Raw genomic sequence first — 15,198 nt, 5'->3', positions numbered from 1 at the left:
CTCCCTATACACCTCCACTCACCCTGTCCGATTTCCCAGGTTGCTGTGCGGCACGATTCTCCTTGGCATTACGGGCTGATTCCAGCTGGGTCTTCAGTTTCTCCATCAGAGCCTAAAGGTGACACACATTTAAAAACTTCACATGTTCCTTGACTGCACACCACCCCACCCACACTAATGATGTCAGATATTGCATGTGTGGATTTCTCGTACACAGAGTGGTGTTTCTCCATCCATGTCACACAGAATAACATTGAACAACCTCAACCTCTTGTATTCCACCATTACAAGAGGCTGATAGTAGAATCACTGATTGAACACAACATAGTAGTCTGGTGTCCTTCACCGCGGCTGCCCTTCCCATGAGTCTAAATATTACAGCCTACTGGATAACAGATGTTCTCACCACCTTCTAACCATCTGTCTCATGACAGGGATGTAAACAATGTGGAAAAGTAGCAGAGGAAGCCAATGAGTGTGTGTGTAGTAGTAGTAGTAGTAGTATGTGCCTGGCCCATCTCTACCAGGCCCTTGTCAACTAAGAGGAGCTGGCTGTGACTGGACACAGTCAGAGCAGACATTGTGATGGGGATCTAGATAAGTAGTGGCCACATCCACACTCAGTCCTATTATGGGGATCTAGATAAGTAGTGGCCACATCCACACTCAGTCCGCTGATGGGGATCTAGATAAGTAGTGGCCACATCCACACTCAGTCCTATGATGGGGATCTAGATAAGTAGTGGCCACATCCACACTCAGTCCTCTGATGGGGATACAGGTAAGTAGTGGTCACATCCACACTCAGTCCTTTGATGGGGATCTAGATAAGTAGTGGTCACATCCACACTCAGTCCTCTGAAGCCTGTCTCTAGTGACAGATGCCCATGCAAACTGTAGTACTATATACTACAGATTGGCTGGCCTCAGTACTATATACAACAGTTTGGCTGGCCTCGGTACGCCAAACTGTCGTACAGAGTACCGAGGCCAGCCAAACTGTCGTACAGAGTACCGAGGCCAGCCAAACTGTCGTACATAGTACAGAGGCCAGCCAAACTGTCGTACAGTTGGGTTTCTGTACAGCACTTTGAGATATCAGCTGATGTACGAAGGGCTATATAAATACATTTTATTTTATTTGATCGATTGACAGAGATGGATGGGGCTTGAGTGGACAGAGTGACTTCTACACTGCTCAAAAGAATAAAGGGAACACTTAAACAACACAATGTAACTCCAAGTCAACACACTTCTGTGAAATCAAGCTGTCCACTTAGGAAGCAACACTGATTGCCAATAAATGTCACATGCTGTTGTGCAAATGGAATAGACAACAGGTGGAAATTAGGCAATTAGCAAGACACCCCCAATAAAGGAGTGGTTCTGCAGGTGATAACCACAGACCACTTCTCAGTTCCTATATTTCCTGGCTGATGTTTTGGTCACTTTTGAATGCTGGCGGTGCTTTCACTCTAGTGGTAGCATGAGACGGAGTCTACAACCCACACAAGTGGCTCAGGTAGTGCAGCTCATCCAGGATGGCACATCAATGCGAGCTGTGGCAAGAAGGTTTGCTGTGTCTGCCAGCGTAGTGTCCAGAGCATGGAGGTGCTACCAGGAGACAGGCCAGTACATCAAGGAGATGTGGAGGAGGCCGTAGGAGGGCAACAACCCAGCAGCAGGACGGCTACCTCCGCCTTTGTGCAAGAAGGAGCATGAGGAGCACTGCCAAAGCTCTGCAAAATGACCTCCAGCAGGCCACAAATGTGCATGTGTCTGCTCAAACTCCATGAGGGTGGTATGAGGGCACGACGTCCACAGGCGGGGGTTGTACTTACAGCCCAACACCGTGCAGGACGTTGGGCATTTGCCAGAGAACACCAAGATTGGCAAATTCGCCTCTGGCGCCCTGTGCTCTTCACAGATGAAAGCAGGTTCACACTGAGCACGTGACAGAGTCTGGAGACGCCGTGGAGAACGTTCTGCAGCCTGCAACATCCTCCAGCATGACCGGTTTGGCGGTGGGTCAGTCATGGTGTGGGGTGGCATTTCTTTGGGGGGGCCGCACAGCCCTCCATGTGCTCGCCAGAGGTAGCCTGACTGCTATTAGGTGCCGAGATGAGATCCTCAGACCCCTTGTGAGACCATATGCTGATGTGGTTGGCCCTGGGTTCCTCCTAATGCAAGACAATGCTAGACCTCATGTGGCTAGAGTGTGTCAGCAGTTCCTGCAAGAGGAAGGCATTGATGCTATGGACTGGCCCGCCCATTCCCCAGACCTGAATCCAATTGAGCACATCTGGGACATCATGTCTCGCTCCATCCACCAACGCCACGTTGCACCACAGACTGTCCAGGAGTTGGCGGATGCTTTAGTCCAGGTCTGGGAGGAGATCCCTCAGGAGACCATCCGCCACCTCATCAGGAGCATGCCCAGGCGTTGTAGGGAGATCATACAGGCACGTGGAGGCCACACACACTATTGAGCCTCATTTTGACTTGTTTTAAGGACATTACATCAAAGTTGGATAAGCCTGTAGTGTGGTTTTCCACTTTAATTTTGAGTGTGACTCCAAATCCAGACCTCCATGGGTTGATACATTTGATTTCCATTGATGTTTGTGTGATTTTGTTGTCAGCACATTCAACTATGTAAAGAAAAAAGTGTTTAATAGGAATATTTCATTCATTCAGATCTAGGATGTGTTATTTTAGTGTTCCCTTTATTTTTTGAGCAGTGTATAAAATGAATCGTTTGCTTTGATCAAGGAGAGAGAGAGCCGAGGGACCTGATATGCTAGGGGAAGGGCCTATGGGCAGGGGTGTATGGAACGCGTTTAGAATGGGTAATTATCTGTGTATTTTTTGTGTGTGACTAGGTAGGATGAGGAGATGCAACACAGCGATCATGTGGATGACCTCACCGTGTTACCCATAATCTCTGCCTTCACCAGCCTGGCCCCCAATTTGTTCATCTCTTCATCTGTGAGGATCGGTACCTCTTCCTCCTCCTCACTCAAACTGTCACTACTGCTGTCAGATCTGAAGACACAGGGAAGTAGTTGAATGAAGCAAAGACAACAAGGCGTACACATTGTAAACATCAGAGACCTGTGTGTGTTAGAGGGATGTCCACTACTAAATGTAGTCTTGGCAGCATGGGAATAGACACACCGATCCATCAGGACATTATAGCTGTCCCAGCACTCAACTGCATACAAATAAACAGCTTGTTCTGCTCTCTTCTCCACCGATGGCTCCCTCTCTCCCTCCATCTCCACCTGTCGCTCTTTCCGGTCCATTTCCCTGCTCTCTTCTCCACCGATGGCTCACTCTCTCCCTCCATCTCCACCCGTCGCTCTTTCCGGTCCATTTCCCTGCTCTCTTTCACCCTCCACCCTCCATCCACCTTTAACCACCTCTCCCTCCCCCCTCTTTCTGCCATGTTCTTTCTGATGGCCGTCTTGTCTCAGTCTTCTTCTGTCTAGTTCCCTCCAGACTGTTTCTCTCTCACAGATTACCTACCCTTCTAAAACGGCACCTTAATTTCACGCTGCAGAGGTTTAAAGGGCTTCTGGGTGCTGGTTTAACTTAATGACTTAGCTAATGATAGAGAGAGAAAGGGGAGCATTAGAGCAAAAAGGACAGAGAGAAAGGAAAGAAAGAGTAAGAGGAATGGGGAGAGGTGGGAATAGAGGGAGTGAGGGCGAGAAAAAGAGCAAGAGTAAATATGAAGGAGAGAAGGTCTGGTTAATTCAGTGAGTTCTATGGTGAGTGACGTGATAACTGCTGAATGGGTAAACGGTCACTGTGCAGACTGTCACCGTGCAGACTGTCCCCGTGCAGACTGTCACTGATGAATGGGGGGAATGATTGCGTGTAAACCAAACAAAAAAGGAGAAGGTCAAGTGGAGGAGAGATTCGTGTGAGAGGTCATTTTAAAGTCAGGATGAAGCGATGGGAAGGTTTTCTCCATCAGTAGACAGGAACAGGGTAAAGGACAGTGTGTGTGTGTGTGTGTGTGTGTGTGTGTGTGTGTGTGTGTGTGTGTGTGTGTGTGTGTGTGTGTGTGTGTGTGTGTGTGTGTGTGTGTGTGTGTGTGTGTGTGTGTGTGTGTGTGTGTGTGTGTGTGGAAGCATACTATCTTATTCTCACAGAGAATAAATTACTTCAGGTTCAGAGTTCAGATAATCTTCTGGGGATTGAAAGAATGCTTCTACATGTTCAGTCTAGCCAATAACTAAAGATCTATAGTACTCCTCCAACATATTAACCTGCCCTTGTCACCAACATATTAACCTGCCCTTGTCACCAACATATTAACCTGCCCTTGTCACCAACATATTAACCTGCCCTTGTCACCAACATATTAACCTGCCCTTGTCATCAACATATTAACCTGCCCTTGTTATCAACATATTAACCTGCCCTTGTCACCAACATATTAACCTGCCCTTGTCACCAACATATTAACCTGCCCTTGTTATCAACATATTAACCTGCCCGTGTCAACCAACATATTAACCTGCCCTTGTCACCAACATATTAACCTGCCCTTGTCACCAACATATTAACCTGCCCTTGTCACCAACATATTAACCTGCCCTTGTCATCCAACATATTAACCTGCCCTTGTCATCAACATATTAACCTGCCCTTGTCATCCAACATATTAACCTGCCCTTGTCATCAACATATTAACCTGCCCTTGTCACCAACATATTAACCTGCCCTTGTCATCCAACATATTAACCTGCCCTTGTCATCAACATATTAACCTGCCCTTGTCACCAACATATTAACCTGCCCTTGTCATCCAACATATTAACCTGCCCTTGTTATCCAACATATTAACATGCCCTTGTCACCAACATATTAACCTGCCCTTGTCATCCAACATATTAACCTGCCCTTGTCACCAACATATTAACCTGCCCTTGTCACCAACATATTAACCTGCCCTTGTCACCAACATATTAACCTGCCCTTGTTATCCAACATATTAACATGCCCTTGTCATCAACATATTAACCTGCCCTTGTCATCAACATATTAACCTGCCCTTGTCATCCACATATTAACCTGCCCTTGTCATCCACATATTAACCTGCCCTTGTCATCCACATATTAACCTGCCCTTGTCATCCACATATTAACCTGCCCTTGTCATCCACATATTAACCTGCCCTTGTCAGCCAACATATTAACCTGCCCTTGTCAGCCAACATATTAACCTGCCCTTGTTATCCACATATTAACCTGCCCTTGTTATCCAACATATTAACCTGCCCTTGTCACCAACATATTAACCTGCCCTTGTCACCAACATATTAACCTGCCCTTGTCATCCACATATTAACCTGCCCTTGTCATCCACATATTAACCTGCCCTTGTCATCCACATATTAACCTGCCCTTGTCAGCCAACATATTAACCTGCCCTTGTCATCCAACATATTAACCTGCCCTTGTCATCAACATATTAACCTGCCCTTGTCATCCAACATATTAACCTGCCCTTGTCATCAACATATTAACCTGCCCTTGTCATCAACATATTAACCTGCCCTTGTCATCAACATATTAACCTGCCCTTGTCATCAACATATTAACCTGCCCTTGTCATCCAACATATTAACCTGCCCTTGTCATCCACATATTAACCTGCCCTTGTCATCAACATATTAACCTGCCCTTGTCATCCAACATATTAACCTGCCCTTGTTATCCACATATTAACCTGCCCTTGTTATCCAACATATTAACCTGCCCTTGTCACCAACATATTAACCTGCCCTTGTCACCAACATATTAACCTGCCCTTGTCATCCACATATTAACCTGCCCTTGTCATCCACATATTAACCTGCCCTTGTCATCCACATATTAACCTGCCCTTGTCAGCCAACATATTAACCTGCCCTTGTCATCCAACATATTAACCTGCCCTTGTCATCAACATATTAACCTGCCCTTGTCATCCAACATATTAACCTGCCCTTGTCATCAACATATTAACCTGCCCTTGTCATCAACATATTAACCTGCCCTTGTCATCAACATATTAACCTGCCCTTGTCATCCAACATATTAACCTGCCCTTGTCATCCACATATTAACCTGCCCTTGTCATCAACATATTAACCTGCCCTTGTCATCCAACATATTAACCTGCCCTTGTCATCCACATATTAACCTGCCCTTGTCATCCACATATTAACCTGCCCTTGTCATCCAACATATTAACCTGCCCTTGTCATCCAACATATTAACCTGCCCTTGTCACCAACATATTAACCTGCCCTTGTCACCAACATATTAACCTGCCCTTGTCATCAACATATTAACCTGCCCTTGTCATCAACATATTAACCTGCCCTTGTCATCAACATATTAACCTGCCCTTGTCATCAACATATTAACCTGCCCTTGTCATCAACATATTAACCTGCCCTTGTCATCAACATATTAACCTGCCCTTGTCACCAACATATTAACCTGCCCTTGTCATCCAACATATTAACCTGCCCTTGTCATCCAACATATTAACCTGCCCTTGTCATCCAACATATTAACCTGCCCTTGTCATCCACATATTAACCTGCCCTTGTCATCCAACATATTAACCTGCCCTTGTCATCCAACATATTAACCTGCCCTTGTCATCCAACATATTAACCTGCCCTTGTCATCAACATATTAACCTGCCCTTGTCATCCAACATATTAACCTGCCCTTGTCATCCAACATATTAACATGCCCTTGTTATCAACATATTAACCTGCCCTTGTTATCCAACATATTAACCTGCCCTTGTCATCAACATATTAACCTGCCCTTGTCATCAACATATTAACCTGCCCTTGTCATCAACATATTAACCTGCCCTTGTCATCAACATATTAACCTGCCCTTGTCATCAACATATTAACCTGCCCTTGTCATCAACATATTAACCTGCCCTTGTCATCAACATATTAACCTGCCCTTGTCATCAACATATTAACCTGCCCTTGTCATCAACATATTAACCTGCCCTTGTCATCAACATATTAACCTGCCCTTGTCATCAACATATTAACCTGCCCTTGTCATCAACATATTAACCTGCCCTTGTCATCAACATATTAACCTGCCCTTGTCACCAACATATTAACCTGCCCTTGTTATCCAACATATTAACCTGCCCTTGTTATCCAACATATTAACCTGCCCTTGTCAGCCAACATATTAACCTGCCCTTGTTATCCACATATTAACCTGCCCTTGTTATCCAACATATTGACCTGCCCTTGTCACCAACATATTAACCTGCCCTTGTCACCAACATATTAACCTGCCCTTGTCACCAACATATTAACCTGCCCTTGTCATCAACATATTAACCTGCCCTTGTTATCAACATATTAACCTGCCCTTGTCACCAACATATTAACCTGCCCTTGTCACCAACATATTAACCTGCCCTTGTTATCAACATATTAACCTGCCCGTGTCACCAACATATTAACCTGCCCTTGTCACCAACATATTAACCTGCCCTTGTCACCAACATATTAACCTGCCCTTGTCACCAACATATTAACCTGCCCTTGTCATCCAACATATTAACCTGCCCTTGTCATCAACATATTAACCTGCCCTTGTCATCCAACATATTAACCTGCCCTTGTCATCAACATATTAACCTGCCCTTGTCACCAACATATTAACCTGCCCTTGTCATCCAACATATTAACCTGCCCTTGTCATCAACATATTAACCTGCCCTTGTTATCAACATATTAACCTGCCCTTGTCATCAACATATTAACCTGCCCTTGTCATCCACATATTAACCTGCCCTTGTCATCCACATATTAACCTGCCCTTGTCATCAACATATTAACCTGCCCTTGTCATCAACATATTAACCTGCCCTTGTCATCAACATATTAACCTGCCCTTGTCACCAACATATTAACCTGCCCTTGTCACCAACATATTAACCTGCCCTTGTTATCCAACATATTAACCTGCCCTTGTTATCCAACATATTAACCTGCCCTTGTCAGCCAACATATTAACCTGCCCTTGTTATCCACATATTAACCTGCCCTTGTTATCCAACATATTGACCTGCCCTTGTCATCAACATATTAACCTGCCCTTCTCTTCCAACATATTAACCTGCCCTTGTCACCAACATATAACCTGCCCTTGTCGCCAACATATTAACCTGCCCTTGTTATCAACATATTAACCTGCCCGTGTCACCAACATATTAACCTGCCCTTGTCACCAACATATTAACCTGTCCTTGTCATAAACATATTAACCTGCCCTTATCATCAACATATTAACCTGCCCTTGTCATCAACATATTAACCTGCCCTTGTCATCAACATATTAACCTGCCCTTGTCATCAACATATTAACCTGCCCTTGTCATCAACATATTAACCTGCCCTTGTCACCAACATATTAACCTGCCCTTGTCATCCAACATATTAACTTGCCCTTGTCATCCAACATATTAACCTGCCCTTGTCATCCAACATATTAACCTGCCCTTGTCATCCAACATATTAACCTGCCCTTGTCATCCACATATTAACCTGCCCTTGTCATCCAACATATTAACCTGCCCTTGTCATCCAACATATTAACCTGCCCTTGTCACCAACATATTAACCTGCCCTTGTCATCAACATATTAACCTGCCCTTGTCACCAACATATTAACCTTCCCTTGTCATCAACATATTAACCTGCCCTTGTCATCAACATATTAACCTGCCCTTGTCATCCAACATATTAACCTGCCCTTGTCATCCACATATTAACCTGCCCGTGTCATCAACATATTAACCTGCCCTTGTCACCAACATATTAACCTGCCCTTGTCACCAATATATTAACCTGCCCTTGTCACCAACATATTAACCTGCCCTTGTCATCAACATATTAACCTGACCTTGTTATCCAACATATTAACCTGCCCTTGTTATCCAACATATTAACCTGCCCTTGTTATCCAACATATTAACCTGCCCTTGTCATCAACATATTAACCTGCCCTTGTTATCCAACATATTAACCTGCCCTTGTCATCAACATATTAACCTGCCCTTGTTATCCAACATATTAACCTGCCCTTGTTATACAACATATTAACCTGCCCTTGTCAGCCAACATATTAACCTGCCCTTGTCACCAACATATTAACCTGCCCTTGTTATCCAACATATTAACCTGCCCTTGTCAGCCAACATATTAACCTGCCCTTGTCAGCCAACATATTAACCTGCCCTTGTCATCAACATATTAACCTGCCCTTGTTATCAACATATTAACCTGCCCTTGTTATCCAACATATTAACCTGCCCTTGTCATCAACATATTAACCTGCCCTTGTTATCCAACATATTAACCTGCCCTTGTTATCCAACATATTAACCTGCCCTTGTTATCCAACATATTAACCTGCCCTTGTCATCAACATATTAACCTGCCCTTGTTATCCAACATATTAACCTGCCCTTGTCATCAACATATTAACCTGCCCTTGTTATCCAACATATTAACCTGCCCTTGTCATCAACATATTAACCTGCCCTTGTTATCAACATATTAACCTGCCCTTGTCATCAACATATTAACCTGCCCTTGTCATCAACATATTAACCTGCCCTTGTCACCAACATATTAACCTGCCCTTGTTATCAACATATTAACCTGCCCTTGTTATCAACATATTAACCTGCCCTTCTCTTCCAACATATTAACCTGCCCTTGTTATCAACATATTAACCTGCCCTTCTCTTCCAACATATTAACCTGCCCTTCTCTTCCAACATATTAACCTGCCCTTCTCTTCCAACATATTAACCTGCCCTTCTCTTCCAACATATTAACCTGCCCTTGTCATCAACATATTAACCTGCCCTTGTCACCAACATATTAACCTGCCCTTGTCACCAACATATTAACCTGCCCTTGTCACCAACATGTTAACCTGCCCTTGTTATCAACATATTAACCTGCCCTTCTCTTCCAACATATTAACCTGCCCTTGTCATCAACATATTAACCTGCCCTTCTCTTCCAACATATTAACCTGCCCTTGTCATCAACATATTAACCTGTCCTTGTTATCCAACATATTAACCTGCCCTTGTTATCCACATATTAACCTGCCCTTGTCAGCCAACATATTAACCTGCCCTTGTCACCAACATATTAACCTGCCCTTGTTATCCAACATATTAACCTGCCCTTGTCAGCCAACATATTAACCTGCCCTTGTCAGCCAACATATTAACCTGCCCTTGTCATCAACATATTAACCTGCCCTTGTTATCAACATATTAACCTGCCCTTGTTATCCAACATATTAACCTGCCCTTGTCATCCAACATATTAACCTGCCCTTGTCATCAACATATTAACCTGCCCTTGTTATCCAACATATTAACCTGCCCTTGTCATCAACATATTAACCTGCCCTTGTATCAACATATTAACTGCCTTGTCATCAACATATTAACCTGCCCTTGTTATCAACATATTAACCTGCCCTTGTCATCAACATATTAACCTGCCTTGTCATCAACATATTAACCTGCCCTTGTCACAACATATTAACCTGGCCCTTGTCACCAACATATTAACCTGCCCTTGTCACCAACCATATTAACCTGCCTTGTTATCAACATATTACCTGCCCTTGTTATCAACATATTAACCTGCCTTCTCTTCCAACATATTAACCTGCCCTTGTTATCAACATATTAACCTGCCCTTCTCTTCCAACATATTAACCTGCCTTCTCTCTCCAACATATTAACCGTGCCCTTGTCATCCAACATATTAACCTGCCCTTGTCATCAACATATTAACCTGCCCTTGTCACCAACATATTAACCTGCCCTTGTCACCAACATATTAACCTGCCCTTGTCACCAACATATTAACCTGCCCTTGTCATCAACATATTAACCTGCCCTTGTCATCCAACATATTAACCTGCCCTTGTCATCAACATATTAACCTGCCCTTCTCTTCCAACATATTAACCTGCCCTTGTCATCAACATATTAACCTGCCCTTGTCATCCAACATATTAACCTGCCCTTGTCACCAACATATTAACCTGCCCTTGTCATCAACATATTAACCTGCCCTTGTCACCAACATATTAACCTTCCCTTGTCATCAACATATTAACCTGCCCTTGTCATCAACATATTAACCTGCCCTTGTCATCCAACATATTAACCTGCCCTTGTCATCCACATATTAACCTGCCCTTGTCATCCAACATATTAACCTGCCCTTGTCATCCAACATATTAACCTGCCCTTTTGTTATCAACATATTAACCTGCCTTGTTATCCAACATATTAACCTGCCCTTGTCAGCCAACATATTAACCTGCCCTTGTCATCCAACATATTAACCTGCCCTTGTCATCAACATATTAACCTGCCCTTTCATCAACATATTAACCTGCCCTTTCATCAAACATATTAACCTGCCCTTGTCATCACATATTAACCTGCCCTTGTCATCAACATATTAACCTGCCCTTGTCATCAAAATATTAACCTGCCCTTGTCACCAACATATTAACCTGCCCTTGTCATCCCAACATATTAACCTGCCTTGTCATCTAACATATTAACCTGCCCTTGTCATCCACATATTAACCTGCCCTTGTCATCCAACATATTAACCTGCCCTTGTCATCCACATATTAACCTGCCCTTGTCATCCAACATATTAACCTGCCCTTGTCATCCAACATATTAACCTGCCCTTGTTATCCAACATATTAACCTGCCCTTGTCAGCCAACATATTAACCTGCCCTTGTTATCCACATATTAACCTGCCCTTGTTATACAACATATTGACCTGCCCTTGTCATCAACATATTAACCTGCCCTTATCATCAACATATTAACCTGCCCTGTCATCAACATATTAACCTGCCCTTGTCATCAACATATTAACCTGCCCTTGTCATCAACATATTAAACTGCCCTTGTCATCAACATATTAACCTGCCCTTGTCATCACATATTAACCTGCCCTTGTCATCAACATATTAACCTGCCCTTGTCATCAACATATTAACCTGCCCTTGTCATCAACATATTAACCTGCCCTTGTCATCAACATATTAACCTGCCCTTGTCATCCACATATTAACCTGCCCTTGTCATCCAACATATTAACCTGCCCTTGTCATCCAACATATTAACCTGCCCTTGTCATCCAACATATTAACCTGCCCTTGTCATCCAACATATTAACCTGCCCTTGTCATCCACATATTAACCTGCCCTTGTCATCCAACATATTAACCTGCCCTTGTCATCCAACATATTAACCTGCCCTTGTCACCAACATATTAACCTGCCCTTGTCATCAACATATTAACCTGCCCTTGTCACCAACATATTAACCTGCCCTTGTCATCAACATATTAACCTGCCCTTGTCATCAACATATTAACCTGCCCTTGTCATCAACATATTAACCTGCCCTTGTCATCAACATATTAACCTGCCCTTGTCATCAACATATTAACCTGCCCTTGTCATCCAACATATTAACCTGCCCTTGTCATCCACATATTAACCTGCCCTTGTCATCAACATATTAACCTGCCCTTGTCACCAACATATTAACCTGCCCTTGTCATCAACATATTAACCTGCCCTTGTTATCCAACATATTAACCTGCCCTTGTTATCCAACATATTAACCTGCCCTTGTCATCAACATATTAACCTGCCCTTGTTATCCAACATATTAACCTGCCCTTGTCATCAACATATTAACCTGCCCTTGTCATCAACATATTAACCTGCCCTTGTCATCAACATATTAACCTGCCCTTGTCATCCAACATATTAACCTGCCCTTGTCATCCAACATATTAACCTGCCCTTGTCATCAACATATTAACCTGCCCTTGTCATCAACATATTAACCTGCCCTTGTCATCCAACATATTAACCTGCCCTTGTCATCCAACATATTAACCTGCCCTTGTCACCAACATATTAACCTGCCCTTGTCATCCAACATATTAACCTGCCCTTGTCATCCAACATATTAACCTGCCCTTGTCATCCAACATATTAACCTGCCCTTGTCATCCAACATATTAACCTGCCCTTGTCATCAACATATTAACCTGCCCTTGTCATCAACATATTAACCTGCCCTTGTCATCCAACATATTAACCTGCCCTTGTCATCCAACATATTAACCTGCCCTTGTCATCAACATATTAACCTGCCCTTGTCATCCAACATATTAACCTGCCCTTGTCATCAACATATTAACCTGCCCTTGTCATCCAACATATTAACCTGCCCTTGTCATCAACATATTAACCTGCCCTTGTCATCCAACATATTAACCTGCCCTTGTCATCAACATATTAACCTGCCCTTGTCATCCAACATATTAACCTGCCCTTGTCATCAACATATTAACCTGCCCTTGTCATCCAACATATTAACCTGCCCTTGTCATCAACATATTAACCTGCCCTTGTTATCCAACATATTAACCTGCCCTTGTCATCAACATATTAACCTGCCCTTGTCATCAACATATTAACCTGCCCTTGTCATCCAACATATTAACCTGCCCTTGTCATCCAACATATTAACCTGCCCTTGTCATCCAACATATTAACCTGCCCTTGTCATCCAACATATTAACCTGCCCTTGTCATCCAACATATTAACCTGCCCTTGTCATCCAACATATTAACCTGCCCTTGTCATCAACATATTAACCTGCCCTTGTCATCAACATATTAACCTGCCCTTGTCATCCAACATATTAACCTGCCCTTGTCATCCAACATATTAACCTGCCCTTGTCATCAACATATTAACCTGCCCTTGTCATCCAACATATTAACCTGCCCTTGTCACCAACATATTAACCTGCCCTTGTCACCAACATATTAACCTGCCCTTGTCATCAACATATTAACCTGCCCTTGTCATCAACATATTAACCTGCCCTTGTCATCCAACATATTAACCTGCCCTTGTTATCAACATATTAACCTGCCCTTGTCTTCCAACATATTAACCTGCCCTTGTCATCCAACATATTAACCTGCCCTTGTCATCCAACATATTAACCTGCCCTTGTCATCAACATATTAACCTGCCCTTGTCACCAACATATTAACCTGCCCTTGTCACCAACATATTAACCTGCCCTTGTCACCAACATATTAACCTGCCCTTGTCATCAACATATTAACCTGCCCTTGTCATCCAACATATTAACCTGCCCTTGTCATCAACATATTAACCTGCCCTTGTCTTCCAACATATTAACCTGCCCTTGTCATCAACATATTAACCTGCCCTTGTCATCAACATATTAACCTGCCCTTGTCACCAACATATTAACCTGCCCTTGTCATCAACATATTAACCTGCCCTTGTCACCAACATATTAACCTTCCCTTGTCATCAACATATTAACCTGCCCTTGTCATCAACATATTAACCTGCCCTTGTCATCCAACATATTAACCTGCCCTTGTCATCCACATATTAACCTGCCCTTGTCATCCACATATTAACCTGCCCTTGTCATCCAACATATTAACCTGCCCTTGTCATCCAACATATTAACCTGCCCTTGTCATCAACATATTAACCTGCCCTTGTCATCAACATATTAACCTGCCCTTGTCATCCAACATATTAACCTGCCCTTGTCATCCACATATTAACCTGCCCTTGTCATCAACATATTAACCTGCCCTTGTCATCAACATATTAACCTGCCCTTGTCATCCAACATATTAACCTGCCCTTGTCACCAACATATTAACCTGCCCTTGTCACCAACATATTAACCTGCCCTTGTCACCAACATATTAACCTGCCCTTGTCACCAACATATTAACCTGCCCTTGTCATCAACATATTAACCTGCCCTTGTCATCCAACATATTAACCTGCCCTTGTCATCCAACATATTAACCTGCCCTTGTCATCAACATATTAACCTGCCCTTGTCACCAACATATTAACCTGCCCTTGTTATCCAACATATTAACCTGCCCTTGTCATCAACATATTAACCTGCCCTTGTTATCCAACATATTAACCTGCCCTTGTCATCAACATATTAACCTGCCCTTGTTATCCAACATATTAAC

At 43.2% G+C, this 15,198-nt stretch overlaps 1 protein-coding gene across 2 annotated transcripts in view; it reads right to left on the bottom strand.

The window, feature by feature from the left end:
* The window catches only part of cwf19l2 (CWF19 like cell cycle control factor 2), a 66,580-nt gene that overhangs the window by 17,558 nt on the left and 33,824 nt on the right, over positions 1-15,198 (bottom strand). For both annotated transcript variants that reach the window (XM_020503516.2, XM_031791155.1), the window contains exons 10-11: positions 2,928-3,045; positions 23-112 (exon numbers count right to left, since the gene is read on the bottom strand). In XM_020503516.2, the coding sequence (XP_020359105.1) occupies positions 23-112; positions 2,928-3,045 (208 nt within the window). The remainder of the gene's footprint in view (positions 1-22; positions 113-2,927; positions 3,046-15,198) is intronic.

The sequence above is a fragment of the Oncorhynchus kisutch genome, linkage group LG15 (genome assembly GCF_002021735.2).
Source record: "Oncorhynchus kisutch isolate 150728-3 linkage group LG15, Okis_V2, whole genome shotgun sequence".
NCBI lineage: Eukaryota > Metazoa > Chordata > Actinopteri > Salmoniformes > Salmonidae > Oncorhynchus > Oncorhynchus kisutch.
Note: the sequence above shows the minus strand (reverse complement) of the source record. Positions and strands in the feature narration are given on the sequence as shown.